At 38.3% G+C, this 14,817-nt stretch overlaps 1 protein-coding gene across 3 annotated transcripts in view; it reads left to right on the top strand.

The window, feature by feature from the left end:
* LOC122557548 (uncharacterized) overlaps window positions 1–14,656 on the top strand; it is a 50,532-nt gene extending 35,876 nt beyond the window's left edge. For all 3 annotated transcript variants that reach the window (XM_087992063.1, XM_087992062.1, XM_087992064.1), the window contains exons 7-8: window positions 1,399–1,524; window positions 11,174–14,656. In XM_087992063.1, coding sequence (XP_087848189.1) covers window positions 1,399–1,524; window positions 11,174–11,428 — 381 coding nt within the window. In that variant the 3' untranslated portion in view covers window positions 11,429–14,656. The remainder of the gene's footprint in view (window positions 1–1,398; window positions 1,525–11,173) is intronic.
* The last annotated feature ends 161 nt before the right edge of the window (window positions 14,657–14,817 follow it).

The following is a 14,817-nucleotide window of genomic DNA, read 5'->3' as shown; positions in this document are numbered from 1 at the left end:
TCCTCAGAAGCTGCTTGACCTGCTGTGCTTTTTCCAGCTCCACATTTTATCAACTGACTTTCCAGTATCTACAGTCATCACAATTTGCCCAGACCCCAGTGGATACATACAAGAATATTTTTATTGGAGGTGGTAACTAAGACGTCCAGTACAGACTTGATGGACCAAATGGCCCCTCTTAAGCACTAGCAATTGGATTGCCGCTAGATATACCCTTGAACTATAAGTGGTAGGCGATTCATGTTCTACCTGAAGCTCAATATACACTGCTGCATATACAAGAGAACGTGTGGATGCTTCAAGGTGAAGCCGTCCTTTAAACAGATCAGAAATCTTTTTTAAGCAATTTGTAGTCTGAGCTACGAGGCTAATAGCGTGGAAAAGAACAGTCCATACGCTCAGTTTGGGAGTGAAAACTTAAATAATGAGGGCCTCTTTGCTCCCCAAGTCTGGTGCTCCGAGACTGTCATAGGGGTCCTGCCAGGTTTTCCCTTCAAGCCACTCACCATCCTGACGTGGGACTATATCACTGATTTTGTTTTCACTCACTGGCTGATACTGCTGGAAACCTACTGGCACCAAATGGACTGCAATGGTTCTTGTAGGCAGCTAACCACATCTAAAGCAACTAGGGATGAGTAATAAATGTAGGCCCAGTCAGCACTGTTCACATTCTGTTAGTGATATATTTTTTTTAAAAAATAAGTTACCTGTAGATTGGAGTCTGTCCACCACCAAAGCTGCTGATAAGATTCTGCCCAGTGTTTCAGGATGTTTCTTTCTTTGCTTAATCAGAAGTTGGAAAGGTTAGATGATTTATAGACCAGCAAAAGTGAGGAGAACAACATGAAAGATCTTTGATAGTGTGGAAGCCAATTAACCTCCCATTTCTACTTCCTTGCCAACTGTTTCATTCTCCCAGTTTTTAGACCACTCCTATTATGATGAAGCAACCTTCAATTATCCAATCAGATAAGGATATCCCAAAATCTACCTACTTGATGTGCAGGCCTAAGGTCTGATTTTTACCATTAATCTTCCTGAGACATGGTGCCAGCTTTAATCTTGTGGAGGGTTCAAGCCAGTATTAAATTCTTTTATTTGCCTGTCCAATGATTTGATCAGAAAAGAATCAAAAGATCTTTCAGATCTGGGTGGAGGTTCTGGATATTACTACTTTTGTTTTTCCCCCAGTCTGGCAAGAAATGTGTAGTTTAGATTCCAGCATCTGCCGTCCTCAGTTTTTCGCCTAAGAAATGTGTGAACTTCATACTATATTAGGACTTTTTTTTAAGTGCCTGTGCATCTTGCATTTGTTGACCTTTGATAACTGACAAATTAATCTTGATTTCATCTCCAATTGGTGTAAAATGAGAATCCTAATTTTCTGAAATGTAGACCAAGCTTTATGAATCAGACTATAAGACAGAACGCAAAGACCGACAGCGTACTCAAGCAGAAAATGAGAAGCTGAGGAAGAAAACTGAAGAAATGTATTTGCAAATGAATCTTCTTCAACAGCAGGTTAACTACGTTTTTTAATACTAGTTTGGTATCATTTGTGACCTTGCATGAGTTTTCAACCACATGTGTATCATTACCAAAACCTTCTCCTATTTTAGTAATATCATTTGATTTTGTTTCTACCTCAGTTTGCCTGTTACACAATGTTCGTGCTGCTGTTATTCCAGCCAAAACCTTCTAAAGCTCTTCCGGATGACCCTTTTATCTTTTGATAAACTTGTTCTCCAAAACTGTCTAACTCCTAACTTTCACGTCCCAATCACCTGTCAAGCCTGATTTACAATCTCCTCCAATCATACAATCCTTTGATCTCATTGCTCACCTAAATTTGGTCTACTTTAAAAATAATCTGCTTAGTATTTTGTACCCCTACAGTCCTGTGCTTTCCTACTCCTCTGCGGGCAGAAGCCTCACATTTCAAAGAACAATATAACAAATGAAAGGCACACGCAGTGTTTTCCAGTTGCTTACAGCATGCATCTGTTTAAAATAAACAATGGTACTGTACCACAAAGTGACTCCCTATTGGAGTCATTCCAAAACATTTTTGAAAATTTATGCATAGGACCCCAATTTATCATTGTTTCAGACTGAAATTGATAGCATGGAATCTGGTTTCTATATTAAACTATTTATTTATTCTAAATAATTAAACTAGAACTACAAGTAAACTTAAACATTCTGTATGACATTACTAAATAAAGCTCTGATCCACTTCATAAACCCCTCCCCCTTGTACATAAACGTCTTATTGATCTTTGCTTCCCAATTGATGTTCATGATCTGATTTTGACTAGCTAGGTCCTTTGCCTTCAATTATCTTCCTCTGGAAGCTTCTACTAACTGGTAACAAGTACAGAGCATTACCTGGAAAATGTTGGATCTATCAGATTAAAAGTCGTAGCTCATAGTAACTGCTGCAGGAAAGACAACTGGTTTTCTTAAAATTTAAACAGTTTTTAATTTAAAACTGAAGAGAACTGGCAGTTACTTCTGGTGAGAACATCAGCCCATACTTCTGTGTCTTTTTCTGCGTCCATTTCTCTCAAACTAATATCTAGTTCCAACCCGTTCACGCTCCTGATCATGTGCAGATTGAAGGAACCCATATCTACATGGTTTCACAGCAAGGAATGAAATACATATTGTGAACTCTTATTCAGGCATTGTGGTACATCCTGGTTTGTTTAAAAACCATTCTTTTTCTCCTTGCAGTCAGATTTTGAAGACAAAAATAAGCTGACATGTTTCTTAGAAAACAACCCCTTCCCCAGAGAATCCTCCACTTTAAGCAGCTATTATCCCAAAGTTCTTAAACATTTTGTTTCTGTCCTTTTTCATAGCTCATCGCCCCGAGTTTAGGATTAGTCCTGTGCCTTGTGCAACCTCCATTTTAATCACAGTCATTGATGGCAGAAATCAAACTCCTTGTCCATAAACTCAGAGTTACTTCCCTAAATCTGTTTTCCAGCTTTTTCAAGGTGGCATTTGCAACCTTGCTTCTGTCCTCATGTAGACTGGTATTTAACTTGGTTGTGTAACCACAAAATTCTTTGATTTATTTCATGCTGTAAAGGCACTGTGTATAAAGCAGGTTGAGGTAGTTTGGGGGAGTGCAATAATTCAAAATGGTTAAATTATTTTTATTAGTGGGGAGGGAAATTTAGTCTTAAATGTAAGATTTGTGTAGTTTGCAAATAGCTTCCAGTTTCTATTACTGGGACACTATTGAATAGAGCATAGCTGTTTTAAGTATCCATGATGATAATGAATACTTGCAAATGGACATTAATTGCTCCAAAACAATTCTATTGATGTAATCAAAATGATTTGCAGAGCAGAAATGTTTGCTTTCATGTTTGTTGTGGTCCTTTTTTAAAAATTTGTTTCTCTGCATTCTTTTTTGAAAGCGGTAATAAGGACAGATTTGGTAGCTAGCTTTCTCTTAGTTTAATTTAAATGGTGTGCTTGCAAATGTGTAGCCACCAGAAAGAATTTGACCACACCCAGAGCAGCAAGTTTTGGAAGATGGTTTGTGCTGAGCACAGGCTTAACAACTACCTTAGCTGATTTCTCAACCAGTCTAATGAATGTACTTTACATCTAGCATCTCTAGTTTAAGAACTTCACAGGAAGTATTTCAGAATGCTTCTAACACTTGACAGGTTTTCTTTCTTCATAGTGGAGACCTTTCTAAAGGTATTAATGGAGATTCTCAGGCTGCCTCCAATGATGATGCAAGAGTACTAGTATGGAACAGATGGATGAAATCACCTTGCTGTATAAGATCATATAAAGAGTTTCCCTTATCAAGGCAATGATTGTAGAAGTACAGAAACATTTTTTTTTTTCACTTTTGTTTCTTTCCTCTGCCCTGGTTTTTTTTCTGAAGACTCTTCTTTGAAGTTCTGTTTGTTAGCATAGGAGGGTTCTCGGTACAACAGTGAGATAGACTTGCTAACGCTGGAGATTGAGAAACTAAAAAATTTGGTGACCCTCATTTGCCCAATTCTTCTTGACCAGCCTTTATGAATGAATAACCAATATCAGACACCAGGCTTATAACTTTATTTTTGAACTGTAACTTTAGCAGAGATGAGCTTAAAAACAAAACAATTTAATATCTGATTTTAAACTGAATCCTCTTTGATCACTGCCCACACTAAGGTCAAATAGTTACTTTTTTTTTTAAGTCATTTCAACTGTCTGGTTCACTTGAGCAGTTCCAAATGATGGTTTGCTAAATTTTCAGTCGGCGGATATTGAATTGTTCACTGACCGTATAACATGCTTGAATTCTGAAGTCATCGGCCCATGCAAATAGCTTCTGTAGACCACTGGAGACTTGTATCAGTGTCTTGCAGAACTTTCAAGAATTCAATAACTGGATATAAACTAGAGAACCAAAACTTTCTCCAGCAACTTTCACAGCCACACTGTTTTTTGTCTACACCAAATATTGCATTGTTGCCTTTTTATTTTAAAACCTTCTGTTTTCACTGATCAGCAATGGTATCTCTTTACCTCTTTCTCAACATCCAAACAGCTGCCAGTTTGGGTACCATCCCTCTGTCACTCCACAGCAAGTAGAGTTAGGGTGGTGCAGCCTGGTCTCTCTAAGCTATTGAGCAGCCGCCTTCAGCGTGTTCACTCTTCTATACCTAAGTAGTATAGATTATGTAGATGAAATTTGTTAGTATTGCGGTAATCAATTAGCTCAGTGGTAGGAAACACCAATGTGGGCATGTCCAGTCTTCCACCAAAGATCCTCATTAGCTACCATCATCCTCCAGTTCTGTGGCAATGGGAGACCATTATCCATTTGTCCGTTTCTTTGTATGGAATGTACATGTCACTATAAATCTCACTAGCTTTTCCCCTAGCCTCCAGTACTCGGCATGGGATATGCTCTACTTTTTCTTCAGTTAAAAAAGGGGTTTCTTTGCCTCACCTCTACATCTCCGCAGTACCCTTTCTGTCCAGAGGAGAGCACCCACATACTAACCCCTCTCCCATGGGTGCCCAGTTTTTCTCTCGCACTCACGCTCGCTCGCTCACTCTCTCACTCTATCCCCTTTTCCAGTTGGTTAGGTGCTGACCAGGGGATGGTTTCTTCTGGAACAAGGGTTGTGGATCAGATAATAGTCAGTGTATCTGCATACCTGTACACAATCACTTCCTGTTCAGACAGGGATGGAGTTTTTAAACTTCAGGAGAATTATTTCAGTTTATTTTAAGTCATTTCTCTTCTCTTAAGTGTCTGTACCCAATGATCAAGCAAGTTTAAGCCTTTCAAATTCCACAGATCTGTTACAGGTTGTTTCCTGAGGGTATCGAATGCTTAACAGGATACCTGTGGTATTAACTGAGATGCATTGATTTTTGTTTTTAAAAAAAAATCTGTCTCTGAATGAATGGCACTTTCTTCTGACAAGTAGCAGCAAACTTTGTGCACTTTCCCTGAGCACTTACTCTGTCATACAAAGGGCTAATGTTGGAACTGGCCACTTCAACTGTTTTTCTACCACTAGAGAGAAAAATAACTTCTGCCTTCTCAAAAACTTGAATTAAGTAAACCAAGTTTACTGTAGTCTGAGCTAGTAATGTCTACATAGGACACAGGACACAGGAGTCATTTTGGTTCAGACTGCTGCTTTCCTGAAGCGCACTCCTCTTTTGGTTTTGCTTAGAATTTTAATTTACACTGCTCCAGTTAAAATCCTTCTTCTCCTTCTGTCTTCAGTTTCCAACGGTGTACAGTTGACCACCTCTTCAATTTTTCATTTCCTGTCTTTTGGCTGAAATTCAAACCAAAATGCTTTGCTAAACCTTCAACTGTTTTGAAAGACAGAATATTTTAATTCTCAAAATAGTTACAACCAGACACTGACAAAATACCCAAACTGTAAGCTCTTGGGTAAGGAGGATGAAGTATCTCCCTTTATTTCACTTACCTTTTTGACTACTTGCAACAAGGCTAATTTCAAAAGGATTCCTTCCCTTTTGGATTTTTTTTTCTCAAATTACTAGGCTGTATTAACTGAAGAAATTAATTGATTAAATAAGTACTGAGGAGGCCTCTTAGAGTACTGTGTGCAGTTCTAGTCACTGTTATAGGAAGGATGGGATTAAATGGGAGAAGGTAAATGGCTTTTTGAACCTGGATGTTGCCAGGAATCAGCTGAGACTTTTCACTGGAATGTAGGAGGTTGAGGGAAGACCTTTTATAGAAACTTAAAATTGTGAGAGGCACAGATAAGGTAAATAGCAAAGGTCTCTTCCCCAGGGGTCTCCAGACTCAGGGAGCATATTTTTAAGGTGAGAGGAGAAAGTTTTAAGGACATCAGGCACATTTTTAAAAAATATATACAGTAGTTGTTAAATTCAGCTGGAGTTACAATGTTCAAAAGACATTTTGGAATAGGAAAATGTATGAAGGATGTGGGCCAAATGCAGGCAGGTGGTATTGGTTTAGTTTGGGAACATAGTCCATATGGACTACTTGGATCGAAGAGCATAGAAATAGATCCTATGACTTAGTAATTACACATTTCTGATCTTGGTCTGGAGGGGACACTTGACAGCATATAATTCCTGTGGGTACAAACACCAGGGGAATACGTTCAACTTTATGACAAGATCACATGTGCTAGAGTGCCATGTTACCCCCTCAAGGGAGCAGTGCTGAACTTGAACAGTAAGTCAGCTGATCTTCACTCATTCTCACTTTCTGCTCATCAGCATTTTCCAGTGGGAATAGCTGCTTCAAGAAGCTATGAAGTGCATTATCATGTGCTTTGTTCCTAATCTTAGTTTATTTCAATGTTACACTGTTTGGCAAGAAAGCAATATTTCTTCTTATCACCAGTAGAGTTTGAGGAACTGTTTCCCCATTCCAAGTTCTGTATTAAACTGAGCTTACACTCCATTGAAGGCACTAGGAGTTAGTTCATGGATTTTGTTTCTGCTTAAATCATTTAAGATCCTTTTTTAATAAAGGCAATCCATCTACAAATGATATTAAACCAGTTTTCAAACCAAATAAAAATTGCTGTCAAATGACCAGTGGCTGAATTTATCTGTACAGACACTGCTGTATTGCTATTTTAAATAAACCTGTTCAGAAATTACACATCCCTCCAAGGAAGGTGGGATTTTGACCCAGACATTCTGTGCCAGAGGTAGGGGCACTAGTACTGACACTGCGCCACAAGACACCTACCTAGATGACGTTCATTGTAACGTAGGCCAGATTAAGAGGCAGCTGATCAGCTACTCTGATTAGTAGGGCTTTGGACAGAACGCTGGACAGTAAAATTCACAGCCTATCTATAGCAAAGTTGTTACTTGCAATTATGTTACGTAGTGCATCAGGGTAGTATGGCTTGATGCTTAATTTGTTTTGCAATAGACCTAGTCCCTGTTAATTACACTACACTGTAGGACAGCTGGACACTTGTGACATTTACTATAATGCAGTCCTAGGGAATCATATGTCCAGCAAGTGGGTGGGGTGTTTCACAGACTACAATTATGAAGAATCAAAACTGTACAAACAAGAAGAAATATCACTTTACTGTAATGAGGTGTAATGTAACTCCAGGAGAAAGAATTGCATAATTGGAAACCTTGATGTACTTTTTTCTTTTTCAATCCAATGTCTGGGCCATTGGAATTTATTGAGAAGCACAATAGAAATTTCAGATGTTTTGATGTAACCTCAGAAGTATCCTCTCCTGTCTCCTCAGTCTTAGCCAAGTGACTGATAATTAGCTTGCACTCTCCTTCCACCCCCTCCCTTAATAAAATAGTGCTGTATTCCCATTGGAATTAGAACTTCTGATAAAAGGTTTTAAAGTAAAACAATAGAATATTATTGCAGCCTACCCCATTAAGCTGGGCAGGACCCTTTTGCTGGCCCCTCAGTAATATGATGTTAGTGGCACCTAAACAATATCGAGAAGGATTTTCAAAAGATGATTTTCCATATTCCCATCATTCTCCTTACCCTTTAGCATTTCTCCCAGGTAACTTGAATAATTAATTCAGCACAAAGAAAGAACACTTTGTTCATGAGAATAGAAATGAAAACAGTTCTGATGGAAATTGGATGATAACTTGAAGGAATAAACTTGCAGGGGTGCAAGCATCAAAGGGGGAGGTGGAATCAATTTCTGTTACTTTGTTGAAAGTCACCATAACCTCTTGTGCAAAATTTGAAAGAGGATAAATCCCCAGGACCTGAACAGGTGTACCCTAGAACTCTGTGGGAAGCTAGGGAAGTGATTTCTGGGACTCGTGAGATATTTGTATCATTGATAGTCAGAGATGCTGGAAGACAGGAGGTTGGCGAACACTGTACTTTTTAACAAAAGAAGGTCAGGAGAAGCCAGGGACCTATAGACTGGTGAGCCTGACGTCAGTGGTGGGCACACTGTTGGAGGGAAATCTGAGAGACAGAGACTTGCATGTATTTGGAAAGGCCATGTTGATTCTTTATTTCTCATGCACGAGGCAAGGACTGATTAATGTGTCACAAACTTGATTGTTACTTCATCAAAAATTCAGGATTGAAGAGGGCAGAATGGTAGAAGTGACCTATATGGAAGGCATTCAACAAGGTTTCTCATGGGAGACTGGTTAGCAAGGTTAGATCTCATGAAATTCGGGGAGAACTGGCCATTTGGATACAAAACTGGCTTGAAGATAAAAGACACGGTGCTAGTTGAGGGTGTTTTTCAGACTGGAGGCCTGTGACCCACAAGGATTGGTGCTGGATCCAGTGCTTTTGTCATTTTATGTGAATGATTTGGATGTGAACATACACCGTATGGTTAGTAAGTTTGCAGATGACACTAAAATTGGAGGTCTAGTGGACATTGAAGAAGATCACCTCCGAGCACAACGGGATGTTGATCAGGTGGGTTAATGAGCTGAGGTGGCAGATGGAGTTTAATTTAGATAAATGCAAGGTGCTGCATTTTGGAAAAACAAATCTGAGCAGGACTTATCCACTTAATGATAAAGGTCTTAGGGAGTGTTTGATTAGACTCCCTACAGTGTGGAAACAGGCCCTTCAGCCCAACAAGTTCACACCACCCTCTGAAGAGTAACCCACCCAGACCCATTACCCTCTGACTAATGCACCTAACACTATGGGCAATTTAGCATAGCCAATTCACCTGACCTGCACATCTTTGGACTGTAGGAGGAAACTGGAACATCCGGAGGAAACCCACACAGACACTAGGAAAATTTGCAAACTCTACACATAGTCGCTGAAGGCTGGAATCGAACCTGGGACTATGGTACTGTGCCACCCAGTGCTGAACAGAAAGAGACCTTGGAGTGCACATTCATAATGCCTTGAAAGTAGAGTCGCAGGTCGATTATGATAGTGAAGACAGCATTTGGTATGCTTCCCTTTATTGGTCAGAGTATTGAGTACAGGAGTTGGGAGGTCATGTTGCGGCTGTACAGGACATTGGTTAGGCCACTGTTGGAATATTGTGTGCAGTTCTGGTCTCCTTCCTATCCAAAGGATGTTGTGAAACTTGTAAATCTTTTCTGAACCCTTTCCAAGGATGTTGTCAGTGTTGGAGGATTTGAGCAATGGGGAGAGGCCGAACAGGCTGAAACTGTTTTCCCTTAAGCATTGGAGGCTGAGGGGTGACCTTAGAGAGGTTTATAAAATCTTGAGGGGCATGGACAAATAGACAAGGTCTTTTCCCTGGGGTGGAGGAGTCCAGAACTAGAGGGCATAGGTTTAGCTTGAGAGGGGAAAGATATGAGAACTAAGGGGCAACTTTTTCCACACAAGGTGAGATGTATGGAATGAGCTACCAAAGGAAGTGGTGGAGGCTGGTACAATTACAACATTTAAGAGGCATCTGGATGAGTATATGAATAGAAAGGGTATAGAGGGATATGGGCCAAATGCTGGCAAATGGGAGTAGATTAGGTTAGGATATCTGGTCAGCATGGACGAGTTGGACCAAAGGGACTGTTTCCTTGCTGTACATCCGAGTGACTTCCGCTATGCTAAATACGGAAAGAAGAACATTATATTTCACAATATGTAGATAATAGTACTTCCTATGAGATGGATAATGCACAATTGCTTCTCTGAGACAGTCCTTCAGTACCCTAGCACATTTTAACACTATAGTCAGAATTCCTATGGTGCTGAAAGAGGTAATTTGGCTCACTGAGTCCAAACTAGCTCTCCAAAGAGCATCCCAGCACCCTCATGCTATCCCTGTCACCTCACATTTACCACGTCTAGTCTACACAACTCTGGACCAGCATAGCTAATCCAGTTAACCTGCACATCTATGGACTGAGGGAGGAAGCCCTCAAAAACACAATATGCAAACTCCACAAAGACAGTCAGCAGTGGCTAGAATTGAACTTGGGTCCCTGGCACTGTGGCTCAGTGGTTAGTGCTGTTGCCTCATTGTGCTGCTCCTAAAAATATGCTGAGGTTTAGCTGAAGAAAGACTTGAACACACTGCTCTGATTCAAAGGCAAGAGTGCTACCCATTGAACCACAGCTGCAACCTTTGAGGAGTATTTCGTAGACAGTTTATTATTTTGCTTTGGCTTGGTACCTGCTAAGGGTAGTGCCATAAAAGAAAATATTTTGCCAGGCTATCTTTATGGGAAGTAATAACTTTGTGGTTGGAGTACATGTGTGAAGATATTGATGAATCACACTTAATGTAACCACTGTTAAAGAATAGTTTTTGGGCTCTACATTTTTCACACATCAGTGGTCATGTCATTCAAGGAATAAAGACTACAATCTTGTCTTAAGATTTCAGAATCAAACATTTTTCTGAATACTAGTTTCTTATTTGTACACTTTAACAATACTCTCACCCTGATTCCAGGGATAGTGAGATTGATGCCCAGGTGCTCAGAGGAAAAGGAGATAAAAGGGTCCTCTTGTGGTGCAGAGATAGTGTCCCTACCACTGGATCCAAAGAGTTGGGTTTGTTTACCACCTGCTCCAGAGGTGTGTAGTAGCATCCCTGAACAGGTAGATTCAAAAAGTTGGTAGGCTATATATATTTTTTAAAAAGGGGTTAATTGAAATTAAACACTATGCTATGATATTATTCTAACTCTGTGCCTCATTGCTTTTTAGCTGAAGATTTATGAGGATGATTTCAAAAGGGAAAGATCTGATAAGGAAATTCTACAGCGACTTCTAAAGAGTAAATCAGAAAGTAAAGAGCCAGTTCTGGTTCATCGCTGCAACAACACCCACAAGAAATCTCCAGAGACCAGGAGAATACCATGTGGGAAGCACTGTGTCGAACGACATACTGAATGTTCAAATCACCATAGATGCAGAGGTGCAGAAATTCAGGCAGATGCATACTCCATAGGTTATCCTTAAAGAAAATGCTTGAATGTGGAAAAGCATTATCAGTACTTTGGAAGACTTGCCACATCAGGAATGAAGCAAGAAAACTCATGATCATAACACATTAAAAAAAAGTTATATCTGAGAGCTTCATGACCTCTAAATATAGAACAGTATCTTAAATATGAGAACACATTTACATTTTATATAAATGTATAATTGTCTCATTTTATAAATGGGTTCATATGCTGCAATTAAGATAGCAGATGGATGTATGTTACATGAACACATTAACAATGTATAACATTTTAACAAAGTATCAGTTCTAAATTTTAGAAGTATGATGTGTATCTAAATGTTTTCTTTTCATTGGATATGAGTGATAAACAACTACCACCTGTGTGAAAATAAATCACTTGCTCACACAAATACTATTAAGTATATGTTGAGTAGGTTAACATCTTTCACTGAGCCAGTAAAAGAAATTTGTTACTTCTGTGATTTATTTTGAACCACGATGATGGAATCATAATCTATTCTGTATAGTTTGCAAGGTATGTGCCTTTAGGGTCAAGTAAATATTGACTGACAACACTAGGAATTACCTGTAAGCCTAGATTACAAAAAAATGCTCATAGATCCAAAGTCTGTTGCTTACTTTGAGAATAAAGTTGAGGATTGCTGGGAAATCATTGTATTGTTGATGTTAGTATCCATTATAGACAGCAGACCAAAGCTTGAAAGATAACAAATCTATCTTTAATCATCTTACAATTGATGAGCAAAAGTTGTCTTTTTAGGCTAACAGTGGATATCAGGGTGATCAATGGAATTCACTATAAGTGTTTGAGTTTATTGGTGTGACCTTCCTAACCTTAGTGGTGATATGCTCTATTAAATGGAGGCATTCCACCAAGGTGAGGCTCAGTAGCAACTGTAACCTAATAATTCTTCAATAATACTGAACTTGAGTATTACTGTAAAAAAAAAATACAATAGAAGATTATACTTGTATTCCTTGCATATTGGCCTGATGAGTACAAGATGAAAAGCTTCGACAATGTCTTCCCAGCAATCCTCAACTTTAACCTCAAAAGAAACAAACAAACTTTGAATCTGTGAGCATTTTTGCAATCCAGGTTTAAAGGTAATTCCCACAGTGTTGTTGACCAATATTTACTTGACACTTATGCAAGGTATGTGCCTGATGTAGTTCAAACTATACAGAATAGATTATGACATCTAGTCTAAATCTTATGCTATATTTCAAGCTTGCTTGTCACCAACCGATCAATTTGGTGATTTAATTAAAAAGTGTTTTAGCAAAGCTGTGCCAGCTATGAAGCTAATTGATAGGATTGATGTTTTAACAGATTATTGGTCATCTTCACAATGCTATTTGTGACTCTTTTCAGGTATATTAATGCCAACTGTCCCACATTACAGAGGTGCTTAACTGGGGGCAAAGTGCTTTGAGGTATCCGGAGAGCACAAAATATGGCATATGGAACTGATGGGCTCTCTTTCTCTCTGTTATAATTAAAAGTATCTTATGTTACTAATACTGTAGTGTACTTCCAATTCACCTTTTATATTTGTAGGCTTATTAGCTACATTTGGGGAACATTGAAAGGAGATATATTAAATACTGTTTGGGACATGTTGTTAGTAATGTCTGTTATGTGTCATATTTGAATAAATTACTGACTTTTATAATAGAACAAGAACCTTTTATGACTCCAGTTGAGAATTACACAAATTTCTATCAAGTTCTTCATAGGCAAAGTTGTGGCGAACATAGTTTCTGGTTACTAAGTTGTCCTCTAAGACAAGTTTATAACTTTGAAATGGGATACTCACTGTCTTGGTTTCTTAATATTAATAATTTAAATTGCTAATTTATTGGGTGAACAGTTATGACTGAGGGGAAAATCTATGAACTTAGACCTAAGACGACTTGTGCATTTTCCAAAGACACTGCATTAAGAGATTATTTTCACATCAGTATTCTGTAGCTTTATTCACCCAGTGCTGTTTCAGCTATTAAAAAAACTGATTTTTTTTTCCTGTAGAAACAAATTCAGTCTGTGTGGTGCAAAGTATTAAGCCATTTGTAAGGAGCCAGTAATCTAAGTAAACACTTCTGTCTTGAGTGATCTGCATCTGCATGACTAAGATCTCAAAAGAATCAGAATCCCTACAGTGCAGATACAGGTCACTCGGTCCTTAAAGTCTGTGCTTCTTTCAAAAAGCATCCCAATCGCCCCCCACAATCCCTGTAACCACATATTTGCCATAAAAGAAAATCCTATGATACAAGTGGTGATCAAGTAATCCAAATGGGAATATTAACAAAGAATCCATCATGTTAGTAGAATAAGTTTTTTTTTAAATATCACATTTCAGCTAGTGTTTACTGCACTTTAGATAAACCAGCTTTGTTTCATTTCACTTCTACTAAGGAAGCTATTTGTACTTTTTTCTATCTTTGATCAAAAATGATTTTTTTTAGTATAATAAACTTTAGCTCACTTTCAATCTAACAAGATAATTACAGATTTAATTTTTAATTTATTATTTAAATGGAGTCAGTGCTTCCATCAAGCTTTTTATTTTTAAAAAGAGTTTGTTGAGTTGTAGAGGTTGGGTGATTCAATTTTTTACATTTACACTCTCTTGCATCAATAAAATACAAAAAAAAAGTGCAATGAAGGAAATGCTTCTTTCCCAATGACTTCAAAACAAGAGAAATTGAAGCATAATACCATTGTCATGTTACCACTATCCTCATCTTGTTAGAATCATGCAGTCTGGGTAAAACTGGTTGGTAACAGAAGTTACATAGTGGTACAAATATTATGGTTAGCTCAGCTGGATGGCTGCTTTGTGATATAGAGTGATGCCAACACCATGGGTTGAATTTCTTCACGAGCTGAGGTTACCATGGAGAACTCTTCTTATGCTGTCTCCTTGTCTGAACGATGGTCATCCTCCCAGTTAAACTATCAACAGTCTTCTCTCTGTCTAATGAGAGCCCAGTCCTATGGTCTGGTAAGGCTATGGTGACTTCACAGGTGGCAAATAAAAAAGGGCAATGTACATATAGCAGTTAACGACATGTTAGTTTTCCATCATTGCTTGTAATGATTGTTCCATATTTCTGTAAAATGATTATACCTTATGAATATAGCCATTGCAATATATCGTCATTCCTGATTTTTTTTCCCAATTTTGTTACAATAAAAAGTGATTGTTTAATGATCAGATTCTGAAATGCTTGTTGGATATAAAATTGAAATGCAATCAAATACTAAAAATTGTATAGCATTTGAGATTTTACAATGTTTTACCCCCCTATTTCATTCAATTTATGCCAAGGATGCTTCCCATGCTGGGATATGGTTTCAATTCAGCTAACTCTT

Source organism: Chiloscyllium plagiosum, unplaced genomic scaffold (assembly GCF_037043375.1).
Source record: "Chiloscyllium plagiosum isolate Xiang-an unplaced genomic scaffold, Cpla_swu_hap1 HiC_scaffold_11, whole genome shotgun sequence".
Taxonomy (NCBI): domain Eukaryota; kingdom Metazoa; phylum Chordata; class Chondrichthyes; order Orectolobiformes; family Hemiscylliidae; genus Chiloscyllium; species Chiloscyllium plagiosum.
The sequence above is the reverse complement of the archived record's forward strand: the minus strand, read 5'-3'. Positions and strand labels throughout refer to the sequence as shown.